Source organism: Pleurodeles waltl, chromosome 12 (genome assembly GCF_031143425.1).
Source record: "Pleurodeles waltl isolate 20211129_DDA chromosome 12, aPleWal1.hap1.20221129, whole genome shotgun sequence".
NCBI classification, from domain to species: domain Eukaryota; kingdom Metazoa; phylum Chordata; class Amphibia; order Caudata; family Salamandridae; genus Pleurodeles; species Pleurodeles waltl.
In genome coordinates, this window is record NC_090451.1 from 243,910,815 (window position 1) to 243,932,775 (window position 21,961).

Consider the following 21,961-nt stretch of genomic DNA (forward strand, 5'->3'; position numbering starts at 1 on the left):
CAGTTCTCTGGAGCTTTGCATAACCTTGTGAGCTAAACCTCTTTCTGATTTCCATTTTGAAGGAACATGTGGTCAGCCGATGACATTGCTGAGTTGTGTTACAAGCACTATAGCACCAAGCTTCCCAAGAGGGGTATGCCAGATCCCAAGAGAGAATGGACTCTGCTGGCAGCTGTAGTGCAAGTAGTGTCCCAGCCCAACAGTGACCCCAGCACTGCACACCAGCCAGGTCAGTACTCTAGTCTACAAGCTTCTTTTGTCACAGTGGACCTCTGTATCTGTAGGTACTTTTAGTGTTTATTATTTATACGTTTCAATGTGTGTACGTTTAAATGTATCAGTAGGATGAACTATTTTCAAGTCAAATAGGGGTCTTAGTAGTTTTCCCTACTCTCTGTCCAGTTTGCCAGAGAAGTGATTATTGGCTGTGGAGGTAGTTGTCATAGATCTTGCTTGTACTGTGTGTGATCGATCCAAAATAAACGGATGTTTAGCCTGCATTTCTAAGAATGAAATACTGAAACAATCAAATAGGTACATTTTTAATGCATCACAGTCATTTAGCCATATCATAGAGTAATTTAGAGAGCTCTGAGCTGCAATAAAGAGTATGTATGTATTTAGATATTGGTGCACATTGGATTTTTCAAATAGCATATTTAAATGCTGTCAGTTCTCATTTTGGATGTTTTGAGTTGTTGTACTTTTCTTCCGTAACGCATTATCTGGTAGAGACAATATCTGTAGGAACCTGGCTCTGTATATACTGTATTAAAGTGAGATATAGTGTGCATTGTGTCCATGGGTTCTTCAGAGGCTTAACAGAAGCTAAAGTAGATAATACTAACGCTCTCTTTGTGGTAGTGTGGTTGAGCAGTTAGGCTTATCAGAGGGAAGTGCAATGTTGTACACCCACAGACAATAGAAGAAGCACACACTCAATGGCATAACTCCAGACCAATGGTTTTATATTTCAAAAATATATTTTCTTAGTTTTTTTTGTAGACCACAAGATTCAAGTTGCAGGTAAGTACTTTTAAAAGTTTTGTATTTCACACAGGTATCAACAGTACTTTGTTTGAAATAGGTAAGCAATACAGTTTTGGAAATTATTAGCAAAAAGTTTTTTTTTAAATGGCCGCAGTGTAATTTTCAAACAGTTCCTGGGGGAAGAAATGTTAGGTCGATTTACAGGTAATATAACGCTTACAGTTTCAGTCTCTGGGTTTTAGGAAGTCCACGTTGGGGTTCAAGTTAACCCCAAACACCCACCCCCAGTAACACAGGATTGTCTGGGTGCCGAGGTCAAAGTTGAGCAAAGTTAATGTCGGCTCCTATGGAGACAGGGGGTACTCGGAATTCGGTCAGCCAGTAGGTAAGTACCCACAACTCTGAGGGCAGACCAGGGGGGTTTAGAAGAGCACCGGAGGGGCCACAAGTAGGCACCAAACACAGACCCTCAGCGGCACAGGGGCGGCCGGGTGCAGGGTGCAAACAGGATGTCAGGTTTCCAGTGCTAGTTTATGAGGAGACCCCAGGGGTCACTCAGAGGTTGTAGGCGAGGCCTGGGGGAGAGGGGTGTCTCGGGCACACCACTGGTCGGACAGGGGGCTGCAGGTGCAGTGTGTTCTTGAGGCATTGGATATTTTCACCTGGAGCTCGCGGTCGGGGGTCCTCAGGATTCCCTCTGCAGGTGTTGTCATGGAGGGGTCAACCCAGGGTGGGCAGTTGCTCGCAATCGCCTGGGGACCCTCTCTTACTGGCTGGACCACTTGGACACAGGCTGTGGGCATTGGGTGCACAGGAGTCAAGACTCAAGCATCCGGAGTGAGATGGGAGTCCATAATCGTAAGTTTCTTCACACTGAGCCGCTGTCCTCTCGAGTGCTTGGTCCTTTTGGGTGCAGGGCAGTCCTCTGGAGTTGGCAGAGGTCGCTGGGCCCGCTAGACGCGTCGCTGGTCTTTTTGTAGGTTCTTTGAAGCAGGAGACAGACCGGTAGGGCTGGGGTTTCAGCTTAGCAGTCCTTCTTCTTCTTGTAGGACTCCAGGAATCTGGTGAGCTGGGTTCAGGGAGGCCTTTAAATCCGATATTTAGGGGCGTGTTAGGGGTCCGGGGGCAGTAGCCAATGGCTACTGTCCCTGAGGGTGGCTACTCCCTCCTGGTGCTCACTCCCTTAGGGGAGCGGGTCACATTCCTATCCCTATTGGTCCCTGTCCTCCAAACCAAGATAGAGGATTCTGCAGGAAGGGGGTCACCTCAGCTCTGGATACCTTAGGGGTGGTCCATGCTGGGGTTGTCACACTTCCCTGCTTTCCCTAATTTTCCCGCCGGACTTGCCGCCAAAAGTGGGGCTTTGTCTGAGGGCGGTCAGATCTACTAGCTGGAGTGACCTGGGGCTCTGTAACCCAAAGCTTGAGCCGTTGAGGCTCACCGCCAGGTGTTAAAGTTCCTGCAGGGGGAGGTGAGAAGCACCTTCACCCAGGACAGGCTTTGTTTCTGACCACAGAGTGCACAAAGGCACTCACCCCATGTGGTCAGAAACTTGTCTGAAAGTGGCAGGCTGGCACAGACCGGTCAGTCCTACACTAGCAGTTGGGCTAACATACAGGGAACATCTGTAAGATGCCCTCTGTGTGCATTTTTCAATAAATCCTACACTGGCATCAATGTGGGTTTATTGTGCTGGGAAGTTTGATACCAGACTTCCCAGTATTCGGTGAAGCCATTATGGTGCTGTAGAGTTCATGAGGACAAACTCCCAGACCATATACTCAATACGGCTACACTGTACTTACAATGTCTAAGAATGGACTAAGGCACTGTAGGGGCATATTGCTCATGCAGCTATGCCTGCTAGAGGGGTGACTTATCTATGCCACAGGCAGTGATATGTGGACATGGCACCCTGAGAGGGGTGAAATGTCGACTTGGTCGTTTCTTCCCACCAGCACACACAAGCTGCAGTGTGCATGTGCTGAGTGAGGAGTCCCCTATGGATGTGTAACACATGCTGCTGCCCTTAGAGACGTTCCCTGGCCACAGAGCCCTTGGTACCATGGGTACCTTTTACAAGGACTTCACTGTGTGCCAGGGCTGTGCCATTGGAAACAAATGTACAGTTTTAGGAAAAGAACACTGGTGCTGGGGGCTTGTTAACGGGGTCCTAGCACACTTTCAATCAAAGTTGGTGTCAACACTAGGCAAAAGATGGGGGGTAACCATGCCAACAGTGGCACTTTCTTACAATATCTAGCCTCAGATTCCTTCCATTTGAATTTCCCTGGCTTCAGACTTGATCCGGATGATTTTTGTGTGAACTGCGTACTGGTGTTGATCGGGTCCGAGCGTCGTCATCCGCTCCAAAAGTGACATCCCCGGCACCCATATAGGCACCACCTTGGCATGCTAATGTCAGTTACTTTTCATGACTTTCCACCCCTGGTACACGTAGCCATGAAGTGCAGTGACATTGGCATGTCCAGACTAAGGCCCTAAAAGGGATCATCCCTTTCATCTAACCTTCGAAATTTGTCCATAGAGCGGGGAGAATGGGTGGGTCAGTAAGGAATCTGCAGCTATGTATTGTCTCTACCAGATAATGAGTTAGTGAAAGTAAGTAACTTGTTCATCAATCAATCAGGAATTTGTAAAGCGCACTACTCACCCGTGAGGGTCTCAAGGCGCTGAGGAGGGGGAGATAAGTGGGGAGGTGCTGGTACTGCTCGAACAGCCAGGTCTTGAGAAGTTTCCCGAAGGTAAGGAGGTCTTTGGTCTGGCGCAGGTGGGTGGGAAGAGTGCTCCACGTTTTGGCGGCGAGGTTTGAGAATGATCTACCACTGGTTGTAGTTCTGCGGACGCGTGGGACGGTTGCAAGGTCGGCGGAGATGCCGGGGCGATGTGTAGAAGGAGAGACGTCTGTTGAGGTATTCTGGTCCGGTGTTTTGCATTGCTTTGTAAGCGTGTGTGATGAGCTTGGAGGTGATTCCCTTGTTGACTGGGAGCCAGTGCAGGATTCTCAGGTGGTCTGTGATGTGGCAGTGGCAGAGGATGTCCAGGATGAGGCGTGCGGAGGCGTTCTGGATGCGTTGCAGCCTTTTCTGGAGTTTGGCCGTGGTTCCTGCATAGAGGGCATTGCCGTACTCCAGTTTGCTGCTTACGAGGGCTTGGGTAACTATTTTTCTGGTTTCAGTGGGTAGTCATTTGTAGATCTTTCAGAGCATGCGGAGGGTGTTGAAGCAGGAGGAGGAGATTGTGTTGACTTGCTGGGTCATGGATCATCCAGCTGCATATTCCTTACCTTTGATTGGATACCCAAGCAATACAGTCACTGGTGGTGGACTGCAGACAAATTCTAAACTAGAAAGTCCTGTAGGACTGAACGGGCGAATTGCTCCTCCCTGTATACCTGACTGTCCAGGCCGTAATGTTTGGTAAACGTGTGCAGGGAAACCCACGTTGCCTCCTGCGAGATGTCGAGGCCCGTGACTCCAAATGTTAATGCAGTGGTTGCAGCTTTAGCTGTATTGGAATGAGCGGATAGGCCCTCTGGAGGCTACTTCTTCACCATTGAATAGCAGAGACTGGTTCATTTATGCACTGTCCCACCTTTCTTCACTCCAGCATACCATACAAAGAGTTGGTCGTCCACCTGGAACTGTTGTGTGCGGTCAAGGTAGAACGGCAACACCCTTTTTGGGTGCATACAGTGGAGTTGCTTCTCTTCTTTTTGAGGAATGTGGAGGAGCATAAAAAGTGGACAAGGTGACAGATTGGCCTGCATGGAATGGTGTTACCACTTTCGGAAGGAAGGAGGCACTAGGGCGAAGCACCAGTTTGTCTGGGGAAACAGACAGGATTGGAGGCTCGGATGACAAAGAAGACTGGTAGAAGCAATGGTTAAGGTCCTTTAAGGAGCCCCCAGAGTGCATGAAATCATACCACCAATACTGGCAACAGTATTGGGGTCTGATTCTGACATGTTTGATACCAAACATGCCCAGGTTAGGAGTTAACATTATGTAGCTGGACACAGGTAGTGACACAGGTAAAATAGCTTTCCCCGCACTTACGAAGTCCAGTGTAATGGAACTGGAGTTTGCAGGGGCACCTCTGCTTATGCAGGGGCACCCTTATACACAGGTACCTGTACCCTGCCCTCTGGGCCTACCTTAGGGGTGCAGTGACCTGTAGTGAAAGCGTGAATACACTTTTTCATGCAGGCTGCAATGGCAGGCCTGCAGACACATTTTGCATGGGCCTCCATTGGCGGCACAGTACATGTTGCAGCCCATGGGGAACCCCTGGTGCCCCAATGCACTGGGTAGCTAGTTGCCACATACTAGGGACTTATAAGGGGGCACCAGTATGCCATTTGTGGGGTGTGCAACTTCCTAAGCAAAAGCAACCAAATCTAAAGGGAGAGAGCACAACCACTAGGGTCCTGGTTAACAGGATCCCAGTGAAAACAGTCAAATCATACTGACAGCAGGCAAAAAGTGTGGATAGCCATTCCAAAAAGAGGGTACTTTCCTACATCTTGAAATTCTCCTTTTTGAGGAAGAGATTGATGGTTCACCGATCTAGAATAGGATGAAGACTTTTTTTCAAGGGGAGTGGGGAATCAGGAAGTAGCAGGATTAGCAACCACTGCCTGCTTCAGACATCAGAACCCTCTATATAGCTCACTTGGCAAAGAGAGCCATAACTTCCTCGCGGAGCAAGTACAAATGATCTTCCGTCACCCAGTTGTGAGATTGAGGCAGAGGAGAAAGGGAGGTTTCGAAGGGGAGGTACTAGCTCCTTCGAAAAATCTGTAAGACCCACTTGTCCGATATTATGGACTGCCAGTAGTGGAGATGAAGCAGATTCTGCCATCAGCTGGACGCCTGTGATATTGTAGGGCACGATTAGGAGGGCTTAGGGCCTGTGGCTGCCGAGGGGATTTGTGGTTAAGGCAGACCTCTGGCTACTTGAACCAGGGCATCAGTATGAACCATGCTGTCTCCCATGCATATGCTAGGAAGCTTGTGTGGGACAGTGGCTGGAACAGGGTTGACGTGGTTGAACACCCCTTCTATATCAAGTGATAGGCAGACTGGGGATGACTCGGGCAGTTGCGAGGGCGAAGGACTTGACCCTAGCACTCGAGTCCTTTAAATGCTCCTGCGCTGAGTCTGCCTTGTCTCCTAAGAGATGGTTGCCATCAAAGGGCATGTCTATGAGGGAAGCCTGGACATCCCCTAAAAGCAAGATGTTCTCTGCAAGGCGTGGTGTCTAAGTGCCACTGTTGATGAAACCGCTCTGCCCAGCAAGTAGGTTGTGTCCAAACCATACATGATGGTGAATTTCACTGAGTCTGTCCCTTACTTGACTACCCGGGACCTGTGGCAGCACTTGGCCCCAGTGTCTCGCAGAGTGTGAGAGCAGTGGCCCAAAAAACATGCTGTGTTCACCTACCGCAACGGAATGCTGGTGTAGAAAATATTGTCTTTCCCAAGCTATCCAGCCTCTTGGATTTCTTGTCCGGGGTGTGGCTTGGAACACTCCATGGGATGTAGAGCAATGGTTCCCAACCTATGGTCCGTGGACCCCCTGAGGTCAGTGAAACCTCCTCAGGGGGTCCCTGACTGCTTAGAAAATGTAATAGTTGTAACATATTAGGCTCCCAGCTTTCGTTAATGACTCATTGGGGGGGGTCTCCCGATTCCAGTTATAATTCAGTGTGGGTCCCTGGGTTCCAGTATTGATAAGGTGGGGGTCCACAGAAGTCAAAAGGTTGGAAACCACTGATGTAGAGGCTTGAACCACCAAGGTCTTAGGGCTGCGGTGTTGGGTGAGGACGTTTGGGTCTCAAGGTGCGGGGCGGTGGCGGCAGGCAATTGTCCTATTTGCAGGAGCTCCTTTGCTGGGCTTGGACCAGGTTCCCAGTAGGACATCAGTCAGTGCTTCATTGAAAGGGAGTAGGGCTCTGAAGAGGAAGCTCCCGGTTGTAGCAGTTCCATCAAGATGTTTGGTCTTGACTGCCACAAGGGCATCCTGAGATCCAGGATCTCAGTGGCCCTCTTCATCACCATAGCATATGTTGCTCACTTCTCCGTAGCCACGATAGGGGGAGAAAGCACACCAGCATCTGGAGATGTATCCAGTCCGTTGGCATCAACTAGTTCCTCACACCAGCAAAACTTTCCTGGCCTTCTGACTGGTATTCTAAAGGGTCCAGTGACCCCTCCCATTCTTCCCTGAGGCCTAGCCCTTCAGAATAAGGCTTAGGCGCCAAACTAGGACACATGGATTCTGTCTGCCGCCGGTCGACTCAGTTCCGGCTGTGCCAGATTTGAGGATCCAAATGAGGCTGGCGGTGCCAGCGGCGCCGGGAGCTTGGGCATTGAAGTTGGCATCAGGGAAAGTCACAGTTGCATGACCGACGCCAGTGTTGATCTGTGATCAGATCTACGGGGTCCATCGGAGCTTGGTTCGGAGTCGCCATCGTGGAACCTGATGGGCCCACCTCCTATCCCACGGGACTCAAAAGTGATCTGGAGGGGTCGGCCCGCTCAAATACGTGGTGCATGGCATCATTTTTTTGTTTTGTTTTTTGAGTGGGGGTCACTCCAGCTCTTGGAAAAGCGGGTAGGCGCGGAGTCTGCCCTGGCAAAGGCTCCAAAGAACTGTACCTGAAAATCTGATGTTCTGTCGTCGCATCGACCGTCGGACAAGGAGAAGTCAGAGCACATCTTTGACTTCTTGTGCCTCTTTTCCGAGTGTCCCGAAGACTTGGAGTGGAACGAAGAAGACTAGGTGCTCCTGGAGCTGTCCCGTGACCTTCTCCTCATTCGGGACTGAGATCTCTGAGGAGTCGTCTCCTTCCAGGCTGCTAGCAGCTTCAGAGACAGCTCCCTCAAAGCCTTCAGTATAATGGCCCGGCAGTCCGAGCACAACTAGGAGTTGCTCGGGACACCACAGACACACGAGATGTGGGTCTGTAACCAAGATGGCGCTATGACAGGCGCCACACAGTTTAAAACCTATCTTCTATGACACTGGCAGAAGGAACATTTCTCAAAAAAGTTGTTGAAAAAAACGACAGAGGGGTATCTCTTCTACAGATCAGTGTAAACTGGCACCTAAAGAAAACAACTGATATCAGTGTGCAGAGGTGGCACCTATATAGGTGTCGCTAACGTCACTTCCCTCATGCACGAAGCAGCGCAGAACTGATCTGTGTCACCTACCGGCGCAGACGGATGCTGCTCATGCAAAATTTTTCCAGATTCTGTCTGATGCCTGGGAAATTCAAAGGTAAGGAATCTGCAGCTAGATTTCCCAGTCAGATATTGGAGAATTTTGCTTGCATCTCCGGTTTCATTCATCACTCCATATGATCTCCTTTTAATTGATGGCCAGTAAAATGTATTAAATGGTAAGCTGACATTATGGTAATTTTCTATGTAGCCTAATCAAGTACTAATTTTTTAAGGATTATTGACCATTTAGTCTCAAGCAGACAGTGACAAAGCACCTCTGGCAATATTTATGTTTTAGAGTTAAAAGATCTATGCCAATTTTTGCGTGTTTCAGCTCCCTAACATAGCAAAACAATTAGGTGTGCAACAACAAGTCAATTGCAGTTCCGTACTAAGGGGGTCATTCCGACCTCGGCGGTCTTTCAGCAAGACCGCCGAGGGACCGCCGTACGGAAGACCGCCAGTGCTGGTGGTCTTCCGCACGGGCCATTCTGACTTTTGGCTGTGCTCCGCCCGTTTCCGGACGAAGCGCCGACAACAGCCATACTGGCGGCAGGCGGGGAAGTGGAGGTAACTCCACCTCCACGCCAACAGAACACCGCCCAGCGAATCACGATCTCCCTCCCGGAGGATCACCAAGAACAGGTAAGGTGATCGTCCGTTAGGGAAGGGGGGTGGGGGGTGTTGTGTGCGTGCATGGGAGTGTGCGTGTGTGTATGTTGAGAGGGTGCGTGTATGAATGCGGGGGTGTGTGTGTATGTGCATATATGCGTGTATGAATGCGGGGGGGGGTGTGTATGTGCATGTATGCGTGTATGAATGCGGGGGGTGTGTGTATGTGCATGTATGCGTGTATGAATGCGTGCGTGTATGTGTGTGTATATGTTGGGGATCGGGGTGGGGGACGGGGGTCCTGCACCCTTTTGGGGGTGGCAGGGGTGGTGGGGGGGGGTAGGGGAGGGAGTCGGGGTGGGGGTTGGGGGTGGGGGAGACCCCTATCAGTGCCAGGGAAGGGATTCCCTGGCACTGATAGTGCCTACCGCCATGGATTTCATGGCGGTCCCAAACCGCATGAAATCCATGGCGGTAGGCCGGGGTCAGGCGGGTTGGAATACCGCCGGCGGTATGTGACGACTGCCGGGCTGGAGACCCAGGTCTCCAGCCCGGCGGTCGTAACCGCCGTGGCGGTCGTAACGGTAAAGCGGCGGCTGGCCATGGCGGTAACCGACATGGTCAGAATAAAAAAAAAAAAAGACCGCCAGCCTGTTGGCGGTCTTCCCGCAGCTTCACCGCCGACCGCCACGGTCGGAATGACCCCCTAAGTCTATTAACCTTTCTTACTCATTGTAGGCCAATTTTCAGCCTTGTTTAAGTATAATGTTTATTGTCTTTGTATTGTTGAACAATGTTTGCATTCAGGAGGGTGACAGCACAATCCACCATGATTTTGTTATATCTAGCAACTGTATGTAACATCGTTGATCAGCCCCTGTTCATCAACCACTTAGTTCATGATTAGCCTGTAGTTTTGCTTAAGTTATCTATATTAAATCACAGTCAGACGTTGGTATTGCTCCCTGTTGAAACTGTCTCCATTATTATTGGGCTAGTGTTGTATTATTGGCCCAACTTGTTGCTGTTGCTTTTTTAAATTGTTGCATGCAGCCATTAACAACTCCTCTGCGTATCTATAAAGCACACTTTTCATGAATGTATAATATGTAGGATGGAATGTATAATATGTAGATTCTGTTTAGCCTAAAGTAAACTGCAGTATATGCAACCTCAGTGTCAGGTTGCTCATGTTAATGTGTGATTTTATGATTCATATTAAAACATTTTCTACAACTAAATCTAAATAAAACTGAGATAACATTGACCTAAAGCATTCTTTTCCATAGTCAAATCAAATCAAAACAGGACTTCTAAAGCGTGGCTAATCACCCGTGTAGTTATCCAGGCCTCAGAACTTTGCTGCTAAGTGAGGGTTCAGTTGAACCACCAGCTCTCAAGTCCTTTCATGAATTTCAGCAGAGAGGATGAGGTCTGTAGGTGAAGGGGGAGGTTGTTCCAGAACTTCGCAGTGAGGTAGGAGAAGAAGCATCCTCCTCTGTTGCTTTGCAGATGAGGGGCTTATGAGTGAGGGAGAAGGAGGTGGAGCTCAGGTGTTTGGAGTGTTGGTGGAAGTTCAGGTGGTGGTTGATATATGCTGGTTCCTGGTTGTGTAGGGCCAGTGGAGCTTCCTGAAGTGGAGGGTGATGTGGGTCTGCTTTGGGAGGTCGAGGATGAGTTTTGCCTCTGAATTCTGTATGGTCTGCAGTCTCTTCAGGAGGTTCAAGGTGATTCCAACATGGAGTGTGTTGCCATAGTCCATCCAGCTAGCGACTAGGGCTTGAGTGATGGTTTGTCTGGTGTTTATAGGGAGCCACTTGAAGAGCTTACAAAGCATGCAAAGAGTGAGGAAGCAGGCAGAAGAGAATGCATTGATGTGGCTTTACTTGGTGAGCTTGCTGTCCATGATGATGCTAATGTTGCTGGCATAGTCTGTTGGAGTGGGTGAGGGTCCTAACTCAGAAGACCACCAGGAGTTGTTCTCTGGGGAGATGTTGTTCCTGAAGAACAGCACTTGTATTTTGTCTGTGTCAAGCTCTAGGCAGTTGTCTTTCTTCCAGTCCGCGACACACGACATGCACCTGCAAAAGTTGTCCATTGTGGTTAAGGGGTCTTCTGATAACAAGAGGATGAGCTGTGTGTCGTTGGAGTAGGGTATGATATTTGGTCCATGGGTTCTGATGATGTTGGCCAAGGGGGTTATGTATCTTGACAGTGTAGGGCTGAGGGTCGAGCCTTGAGGTATGCCGCAGACGATGTTTTTTGGTTCCAAGGTGAAGGAGGTATGCAGATTTGCTGGGTTCTTTGATGAGGAAGGAGGCAATACATCTGAGGGCTTCTCCTTGAATTCTAATGTGGTGAAGCCTCTTAATAAGGGTGTGGTGAGATATGGTGTTGAACGCTGCTGAGAGGTTGAGGATAATCAGGGCTGCCATTTCTCCCCTGTGGAAGAGTGTTCTGATGTCGGTGACAGCGATTAAGACGATTTTGGAGCTGTGGTTGATGTGGTATCTGGATTGGGAGGTGTCTAGAAGGTTGTTGTTCTCCAGGTGTTCCGTGACTTGTCAGTTGATGGCCTTTTTGAGGACTTTGGCAGGAAAGGGGAGCAGAGAGATGGGACAGTAGTTTTTTAGTTCACTGTGGTCAGCTGATTTTTTTTTTTTTTTTAGAAGGGGGTTTGACTTTAGCATGTTTCCATTCTTCGGGGAAGGTGACCATGGTGATGGATGTGTTGAAAATGGCAGTGACCTCTTTGCTGATCATTTTGCTCCCAAAATTGGAAAAGAGGCGAGGATAGGGGCCGTGGGTGCTCCTGAGTGGACAGAGTTTATATTGGCTGTGGTTTTTGTGTGTTGAGCTGCTCGCAGGTGCTGAGCAGGTGGTCAGACCTTGCAGATGTGGAAGAGAATCAGCTAAGGATGTCAGTGCCGGCAGGGATTGGGGGGTTGAGGTTTGAATTATTGTAGGTGGTGGAGATCTTGGTAGAGAAGAATTCTGCCCGGTTGTAGAAAAGTATCCCTTTTTTATGGTCGAGCCTGCGTTGCATGCGCTCGCAGCGAGACTCTTTTGTATTTAGAAAAGGGCTCGGAGCCCTGTCAACTTCACCTCAGTGTTTTTTATTGGTTCGTGGGCTTCCCTAATAAAATCTGCTTGCATTCATTAGTCGAAGGCACCCATATGTCATGCCTTTTCCGGTGGCTAGCCCTCCTCGAGCGCAGCGACCAAGTACATAAAACATGCGAGGCTCGCTGTTTTCCATCGGGCTCGTGGACTTTTTTTTCTCTAATTTAGGAGCGCGATCTCGCTTGGCAGAAGTCGAGCGCTTTACATACTTGATTTCACTTTTTCAGGTTATGTACATAAATGCACTTTTGCCCGATAGGTGAAAAGTCGGGTTAAGAGTTTACAACGCGATCAGCTCTAACATGAGCAAACGCGAGACCCGTTGCATTGTAAATGCTTGTTGACATGGTTACCCCCACTTTGTGCCTGGTATTTGATGCAATTTTGAGTGAATGTGCACTGGGTTCTTGCTATACAGGTCCCCATTGTCAGATCTCTTTTTCTAAAACTATACAAATGTTCCCCAATTGGCAATACCTTTGGCACCCATTTAAGTCCCTAGTAAATGGTACCCGAGGTTCCTAGGGCATGGACACCAAAGAAGGTCCCCAAGGGCTTCAGCATGTATTGTGCCACCCTCAGGGACCCCTCACCTAGCACAAGCAGACTGCCATTACTGCTGCATGTCTTGGTGCAGCTAAAAATGAAAACACAACATAGCACAGTAGCTGTGTGCCATACCCATTAGTACTGTGTGCAATATATGTCAGCCCTACAACATGCCTTTCAGCCCTGAGGCAGGGTGCATTATATTACTTGTGTGGCTATATCTGCAAGAGCAGATATGCCCCTGCTATGTCCTTGTCGATTCTTAAACATAGTAGGTGAACAGGGAAGCCATTTTAAGTACATGTGCTATACACTGGTCAGTACGAGTTCCCCAGCTACATGATGGCTTCACTGAAATTGGGGATGTTTGGTATCAAACATCTCATATTAACAAATCCTCACTGATTCCATTGATGGATTTGTTAATACCTGTATTCAGAAGGCACTATAGCGGTGCACCCTGAAAACCTACCAGCTATGGGTAGGTTTACTGGCTGACAAGTTTTAGCCAGCCTGCAACCAACAGACAGGTTTCTGATCCTCAAGGGTGGGAGCCTCTGCTTTCATGTGGTCCGGAACAAAGCCTGCTCTGGCAGGGGTGTTAGCACAAATTTCCCAACATGATGACCTGCAAAGCTGCATTCCAAAGCAGGGGGCTTCAAAGGAGCCTACTGCCCTTGATATACAAATCTCGCTTCTCCCAGCTGAGATGCCGATGCTCCTGCCCCAGGGCCCATTTAGCACTTGGACAGACAGGAAAATTAGCAGTCAGGAAGGTGTGACCACCCTTCAGGTCAGACACACCTATGGCAAGCTGCCTGAGATGGACACAATACTTCGAAATCTGCCATCTTGGTGATTGCAGAACTAGGAACTCTGGGACAGGGTTATGCCACGTCCCACAGTAAATGGTCAAATAGGGGCTGTAGTGACCCCAGGGGTAAGTAGTCCGTTGGCTACTACCCTACACTCTCCTAAATGCCCCTAAATTTAGTATTGCGGTACCCCTTGGCACCAGAAACCCAGAACCTGCTGACCTGAAGAAGAAGGACACTCCAGAGACACAAAAGCGAGAACTTATGACCAGTGACTGTCTCGGTGCCAACCCTGCCAGCCTGCCTGCTGACTTCGACAGTCATGCCAAGGAAATGGAGAAGGGCCAACTAGTGGACTCTTCGAAAGCAAATATCTGAGAATTGCAGACAGTGATGCCCTCTGTACATTTCATGGCTATGGTGCGTCAGTATTGTTAAAATGTATATATTCCCTAGAGTCTGCTACCTTTTCCTGTCTTCTCCATTTAGCATTCATACAGGTAACATAGAAGCTATGTGTAGCAGGTTCATGTACTTTGGGGATGGGAGAGGTGCTGTATCGCAGAGAGCGTCCTGATGGCACCCTAAGCCTGGGTCCGGGCATGTCTGGATCCTTGGGTAGTACAGGGCAGCATATCTTCACATCATCTTATAGTGGACAGTGAGAGAGAATGAGAAAAATTGGCTGTTTATTAATTGTGCAGTGGTAGGCCATTCCTTCCAGGACTAAGCCTGGTTTTGGTGGACACCACATCCATGCTGTGCCTGTCTGTCCACTCCTATGAAGACGGTTGCAGCGGTGTGGGACCTAGTGGGGATGAGAGGGTGCCTAACCACATTCCTATTGCTGAGTTTGTCAGTCTTTTATAACCCAGCATTTACTTCTGCTAAAAATGTGTGGGAGGGGGAAGCCTTCTCTCACTGTGAAAAACATTAAGGCAGGACTCTAAGATAACGCTTCTGCCTGGGCCATTTTCAGTCCTTTGAACTACAGTATTCCTTAAGCAATTGGATCTAATACTACCAACTAAGACATTTGACTTTGCGCTCACCTAATACAAAAGCGGCAACTCAACCCTGGACTCATTACAAAAAACTCACCCAGAACTGCGTAGACTCTTTGAAACTGATCTCCAACATATACCCAATGTTTCTGATTAGCAGGGCAATTGGAGAAGTTGCCCTACCAACAGAACTGGGAGGTAGATCTCAAATGATATGTGGGACAACTTAAGGGCTGATACTTCCCATGATCTATTGTAGCAGCATTGGATCCACCTACAAGGTAATGTAGCATTGGTGCATGATCCTGGTGCAGCTATGCCACCTCTTTCCTACTGTAGCTAAAGAATGCAGACTGTGATAAAGATAGTGGGACTTTTCTCCACATATGGTGGTTGTGTGTAGTAAAACAGACATTCTGAATGGAAGTCATTGGAAACATTAAAGGGACCTTGGGCACACCTTCCCCACTGACCTTGGCCTGGTCTGTTCAAGTTAAAACCAGACTAGTTGAAGGGTATGATGTCAGACACATTGGCCACTGTCAATGCATATGCTGGAGTACAGCAAAACACATATTGCTGTTTTCTAGAAAAAGGAGGAATGAACCCCTGTGTATTGTTCTCTGTTTCAGTAAACTTTGACGCCTCTTGGCATTGGAATTGAGAACACATAACCTGACCGAGTGCAAATTCAGAGCAAGGTAGAAACCCTTGCTGGATTACTTTGTGAGGGTGGAGCACCTCTTTTTCACACCTGCGTACCAGAAGAATCTCTAGTTGTTCAACTGAGAGTACTGATCCTGACTTGCAGGCTGTTCAGGTCTTTAACATCCACTCACCACCTAACTGCACATACCAACACACTCTGGAAAGAACAGCAGACTGGTGATTTTCAGAAGCACGTATTAGGGCTTGGCACCTTCTGGCATGCACTAGACATCACTTACACTTCATTCCCACAACTATACTTGGCCCACATTCCCAGACCTTCACTTGTGTAAGTTAGTGTTTGGGGGGCAGAAGCGGAGGTATAGGGCGCCTGTTGGTTCCTGCTCAAGTTGATAGTTTAGTTATGGAATAGCACGGTAAAGGCTGATCGGTGAGGCCCAAAGCAATATATGTTGAGCTATACTAAAATCAAATGAAAATAATTTGAAGTGATAACAAATGTACTCACAATGAGCTTAGATGGACATTGGAGTTTACATTGTGACTGTTCAGAAGACCAAGTGCCGATGTGCAACTCTTGAACATCTCTTATTTTGGGGTACTGTGCTGCCAACTCTAGGGTCCAGTCAACCAGATAAAGTCTGTACCTAATTTTGCTCAGTTGTGTAGAGAAAACAATTTGGGGAACTTTCCATTCAGTTTAAGTGAGGGACAAAGATTTTTCAAGTTTTGGTCTCCAAACTCTTCTGTCAATGGACTGCCTTTCCTCCTTTTGTATACTCTTTGGGAAAGTAATTAAAATATGATTTTTCAAACATTTGTATCATCAGGTCAGTGACATTAGCGTGTTTCAACTTCTATGTATCTGAGAATTCAGGGGATTTCTGCTTCTTTAGTCTATTAAAGTCTTTCAATGTTTTACTGAAAGCTTTGTTTAGAGGCTTTCAAATATTAACTTGCCAAGAACAATTCTAAGACACACAGCATTTATTTTTCTCCACAGTTCCTATGGAGGTTGTAGCCATGGGGACAGGAACAAAATGCATTGGCCAGTCAAAAATGAGCACAGGAGGTAAGCAGGCAATTGGGCATGAAATTGTTATATATGGATGTTTTGTGCATAACATATGAATTGCAATTTTCCTTAAAAGGCCAAGAGGTGCTAACCTTCTTTATTTTTAGAACATGCCAAACAATAGTGTTATTCAGCTAGTTTACATTTCACCGACCCTTGAAATGTGGGAAACATGTAGAACTAATATTAGGCCATGCCAAGAATTCACAGTTTTGAAGTTAACAAAATATCAGATTTTAAAAGGGAGGCCTCTTCCTTTCCTTTCACTATGCAAAACCTGTCCAAGGGATTTTAGAGAATGTGGTCCATACATTTTCCACCCGACATGTATCATCTGGACCTTGCACACCACCAGTGCCAGGTTCAGGACAGCAGCAATTGTGTGCACTCAATGCGGTCTAAGACATAATGAGATGAGAACATTCAACAACCAAAAAAGAGGTTAAAAAGTTGACCATGCATTCATTTAGTGAAATATCTTCCTTTTTTTTCCAGGGCATGTTGTGTCTTTGGTTGCCTGACCTGTTAACTTAAAATGTTGCCTTATGTCATAAAATTTGGTAGGCCAACTGAAAGCCGCAACTTTAAACACAACTGCATAGTAATCAAATTGCTCATCTCATTTACTGCCCTTATCGTATTTAATTTTCCAGCCTTCTCTTTTAGGAATGGCTGTGGCTGGAGTCAAACCAGTGGTCTTAGGCCTAACTCTCTTTTATATTGCCATTGCTCACTCTTCACCCAAGCACTGCATTATACGTAAGATAATATTTACATTAAGTAAGCTATGTTGCTGAAACTAATTATCAGACGTGTATTTCACTGCATCAGATGTAACTATGTAGGAGGACGTAACATACATTTGACACTGTTTCTTTTAATTTCTTTCATCCTGTGTGCACATTTTCTGGCCCTCTCCCTTAGCACTAAGTCGTAGTAGTGTGGTAGTCCTAGGACTGTGCATGTTATATGAGTGTTTCCATTTGTTGTCCATAGGTGATGCTCTCAATGACAGCCATGCAGAGATTATTGCAAAAAGAAGTTTCCATAGGTAAGTATATTCACTGAATCATGATCTTCACCAAACATTCAAGTTAGAACTATCTCTCCTTATTTATTGGTTGAATCTTTCTAGTTCTTATGTCTATTTAATTCTTGGGTTTAAGAGACAAGGTACAGTTCTTGTCACCTTTACTCTAATGAGCGAAATAAATTGTTAAGAACATTTTAGCAGATCTTTACTAGCTCTTACGTGGTAAGGAACATAGTAATGGAATATGCAGGTAGTCAGAAGGGAAGAGCTGAATGCCAAAAAATTAGTTTGTGGTGGGACCTGGAAAATGTGAAATTTGGATTGAATGTAATGGCAACTAAGAGGGAGGCCCATAAATTCAGCACTGAACTGTATCACTGAAGACATAAGACTATAAGTGCAAACCCAGTGGTACTGTTCAAGCCTGAAAATTACCAGGCGTACTAACACAAAAAGATTTATGACTAATTGAATTTGACAAGGAAGATTGCTGATTGCCAATGTAGATTGCCTTTTTGAGCTGTTGGGTTCTGCACTAACCAGCACCTCATTGTCATACACAAGGGAACATTTTATGAAGTAGTTATTCTTGTATCTCGGGAAGAATTGTACGGTTCCTGCTTGTTATGTGAGTAGGGAAAAAGGAATACTAACTAAAGGCCTCAGGTCACTGTTACCTGTCCAGTGACATGGCTGAAAAAAGATAAGGCATTGCAAGCTAAAGGTCAGTATCACCAGATTTAAGCTGAAGATGGGAGCACAGATCAATTTCACTCTCGCTGATGTGGCAAGGATGGGGGAACATGACAGACTCCAAGGGCACTGTGTCACCTATGCCTTGGTGGCCATAGACCTGGGGAAATCAGGGTCATACCCTAGTGTGTCAGAATAGATATAGAGATCAAAATTCCAAGGTGATTGACATTTGCTGTTTTTCAAAGGTGTGTCGTTGCTTCTTAGTTTATGATGGAGGACAGAATGGACACGCTTTAAATTGCTTGAACAGCATCCAATATGTGTTTGATAGGGTGGCAAAGAGCTGCCCAATAGACTGACCTATGAGATGACATTGAGGTTTTCACGCAGAGTGATACCATATAAGCGGAACCTGTCACAGTGATGCAGTGTGCACATGTGGAAGAAGGGCAACATTGACATTGGATGATCTATGGTGCTCAAAGGGATGCAGCATGAACTAGTTGAGCGATGGGCAATCAAGAAGCGAAAGGTGATGCAAAGTCTAGACTGCACATCCCTCAACTTGAAAGCAGAGGCTCTGTAAAGGTTTTGTGGTGCATGACGCTCAAGCATGTGTATTGCATACCTCTAATTTAAGAGTGGTCATTGGTGAAAAAGTATGTTTGTACAAGTGGAAGCAACCTCCATGAATCTGGAGTTGAGATTAGGAAGTGTAGTATGGGTACTTGTTATCTGCAAATTCTCTTAACCTGTAGGCTGTGGACCTATGGAAGACTTGTGACAACTACTCAGGGGTTCTAAGACTGTTTAGACATTAAATATTATTAGTAGATTAATAAAACACATATACATAGAAAACGAAATTGAAAAGTGAAAGTTTTCAAACTCAGTAAATTTAAAGGAATTTAAAATTGGAAGCTACAGATGAAGTTGTTATCCTTATCTTGATTTGTGGGAGCAGTGCAAGCGCAGAAGAAGGTTAAGAACAGTTCTAAACTGACTAGAATGTAAGATGAAGGGTAACCAGCGCACTCTATAATGTAGTTAGTGAACTGACAATGCATAATATAGGGAATTTAAGACAATTCCACCACTCATTTACTAATTGCTACACCTTCATTTTACAGGTACCTCCTGCATCAGTTCTCACTAGCAGTATCTCACACACAGAACAGCATTTTCATTCAAGGCACGGAGAAGGGAAAGTGGAGGCTTAAGTCTGAAATTTCTTTCATATTTTTCTCCAGTCACACCCCATGTGAGTAATCTGAACAAAATTGATGGATCTTTTATGCACCCCTTGCATTGCAACATCATTTTAACTACCTTTTGCATGCTGTTGGTTTGCGATGACATGCCACCTTATAGCTACTTTCAAGCTGTGAGCATTATGAAACAAAGAAGTGTTCCTATAGTTTGCACTGAAGAGAGTGGGCGTTACGCATCAAGGGATACAGATTGCGAGGTGATACTCTGTCACTGATGGCAATCTCCCCTGATTACAAGCGCAAATATCCTAAGCTCTTGTCTTGGCAGTACAGAAGATGACCTAAGTCTGATCTATATAGTGTGCAGGTGTTAGATTTGCTTACGAAGGAAACTGATCTTTAGGCCAGCCCCTGCTTGGCTCAAATTTTCATGGGACTGCTAGGTGTGGTACTCAAGCAAGAGTGAATAAGGAACTGGAAAGATCAAGGAATGTAAGTAACATTAAGGTACTTTTTCTGAGAAAAGCAGGCCCCAAGAAATCTACTTGCCCACTCGCTATGGTGAGTCAGATTTTATCAGGACGAGCAATTTTTAGGGAGTACTGGCCTGTTCTGGCAAGCTGACAAAGAACAGCTGTTTTGTTAACCCAGAAAGTAAATGAGCCGTAAAGATGCCTTTAAATACTGTTTTTATCTTGTCACATTTGCTCAGCATTCAAAGGCAGAGGTCAGATATTAGCGTATTTCTTTTTGCAATTTGCTGCTTATTGTATCTTGAGATTAATGTTTACTTTTCGTTCTCTGACTCCAAAGTTGGAGGGTTTTGTAAAGTGAACTGTGCTTTGCAACAAGTTTGAAATGGAAGGTTGTAGGATGTCAGTTTTTTCCTTACACACAATATTTAAATATTTTGTGAATGAGTATTTTACAATATATTTCAGTAGTTAGGAAAGCACATGTTTTGTAATTTTGTGTAGTAAAAAATATTTGATAGGATGAAAACAAATCTGAACACTACTTAGTGATTTGCAAATGATAAGTTTTTCTCCACATTGTTGTTAATACACTATATAGTTTTATCAGTAAAAATGGACGTTAGTGAGAAAGTTTGTGTCCAAATCTTGTTTAGTAATATATTTATAAAAAAGTAAGGATTTTAAACTAGACCTTAAAAACATTCCTGCCCCCGCCGTGATAACAATGATATTGATGAACCAAGAGGCAAATTTGAGGTCATTTGTAACCTACATGGAGCAAACCTTTAGTCTGTTAAATCAAACACATTTAGACTTGCTGAAACTCACATATTTGAAGGTACTTTCATGTGTGATTATGAAGAATAAAGTATTTGTCTAGGATCACACAATTTGAGAGCAGTTTATGGATCACGTACATTATCATTAGGTTGAATAGATTATTAAAGTCACTAGACCTGGAGGTCGGGTAACATTTTTATGATTTTTTGAGGCTTGAAAAGGTGTTGAATGTCTTGAACTGAATCCTTATGGAATGCTGATGGCAGGGGCCTTAGTATAATTCAACAGTGCTTGGCATAGAAAACTGAGAAGAAGCAGTTCCAAAGTAAATACAAAGTAAGAGACAACAAAAACCTGTGAAAATACTCAAATAGACCATAGATGGGCTTAGCACTACTGACCAGCAATCATTTGTGTGAATGTGATCTTTTCTCCTCTAGAGGACTTTGATGCTTACATTTCCTCAGGTGAATGGCATTTTCACAACACACTTCCTCTTATTGGGGAATGCACCCACAGGATGGATTTGACTCAGCTTTTAGCTGCAGTTCATATTTAGAACAGTTATGATCCTACATTGGGTTGCTTGCAGCATGCATCACTAATCCTGTCTGCTTCTGGTGAGCTGGCAACATGCTTCCGACCAGTTGCTGAGGTGATTACAGCCTGTACCATAATTAGGTACAGCAGTGGTACGTTTGTAACCTCTGGCTATGTCATGCAAGACTGGCCTAGGTCGGGCTGTCTGGTACTCGACCTTGAAAAGGCCTTCGATTTTCTGGAATGGCCTTAGCTGTTTGAGGTGCTGCGGTGCTTTGGCCTAGGCCTCAGTTTCTTGCAACTGGTGAAACTGTTATAAACCCGACCTCAGCTTAGGGTTAAGGCTGGTGTGGCTATTTCTGAACCAATTTAGGTGGGCAGAGGAACCCGACGATGTTGTCCCCTTTCCCTGCTACTGTTTTCACTTGCGATGGAACCTTTGGCAGTGGAGCTTCGCCGGTAGGGTGAGGCCTGGAATATCCCACTAGGAGACGGTTGACCTACTGTGTCCCTATACGCGGATGATCTTCTCTTGTACCTTAGGAATATTGACAATGTCCCCGTGGAAGATGCGGACATACTATAAAGATTTGCTGCTCTCTCTGGGTTGTGAGTTAACTGGGCGAAGTTGTGTTTGTTTTCCTTCAGCCCTGATATACCAGATCCGGGTCTTTGCCTCTCCGGAGTACTCATTCCTTTGCAACCTGGTCTGTTGTGATATCTGGGCATTAACATATTCCATACAGAAGAAGATCTCCATGATGGAAACCTCAAGCGAGCGGTAACTTCTATCCATGCTCAAACGAACTTCTGGCAAACATTACCACTCTCAGTGATGGAAAGAGTTGCTCTTCTGAAGATGGCGGTTCTCTGTCGTTTGCTATATTACTTCTCCAACTTACCCTATTATGTTCCGGCTAAATTTTTTAGGGAGCTGGAATCCAGAATCAAGGAGTTCATATGGAACAAAGGCCGTTGTAGAGTGGTGCTAAAACAATTGTATTCGCCTCTGAATTGGGGTGGTTTGGCAGTGCCAAATATGGAGCAATACTACCTGGCTTCCCAGCTTCAGTGGGCGGCTATGTGGCTCTCCGGTCTCCAGTTGTCTAACATGACGGCAGTGACACTGCCCTGG

The 21,961-nt window shown here is 46.1% G+C and overlaps 1 protein-coding gene across 2 annotated transcripts in view; it reads left to right on the plus strand.

Annotated features, from left to right (window-relative positions):
• Positions 1 to 21,961, plus strand: part of ADAT1 (adenosine deaminase tRNA specific 1) — a 250,049-nt gene that overhangs the window by 44,329 nt on the left and 183,759 nt on the right. For both annotated transcript variants that reach the window (XM_069217496.1, XM_069217497.1), the window contains 4 exons: positions 63 to 229; positions 16,019 to 16,087; positions 17,087 to 17,141; positions 18,950 to 19,080. In XM_069217496.1, the coding sequence (XP_069073597.1) occupies positions 67 to 229; positions 16,019 to 16,087; positions 17,087 to 17,141; positions 18,950 to 19,080 (418 nt within the window). In that variant the 5' untranslated portion in view covers positions 63 to 66. The remainder of the gene's footprint in view (positions 1 to 62; positions 230 to 16,018; positions 16,088 to 17,086; positions 17,142 to 18,949; positions 19,081 to 21,961) is intronic.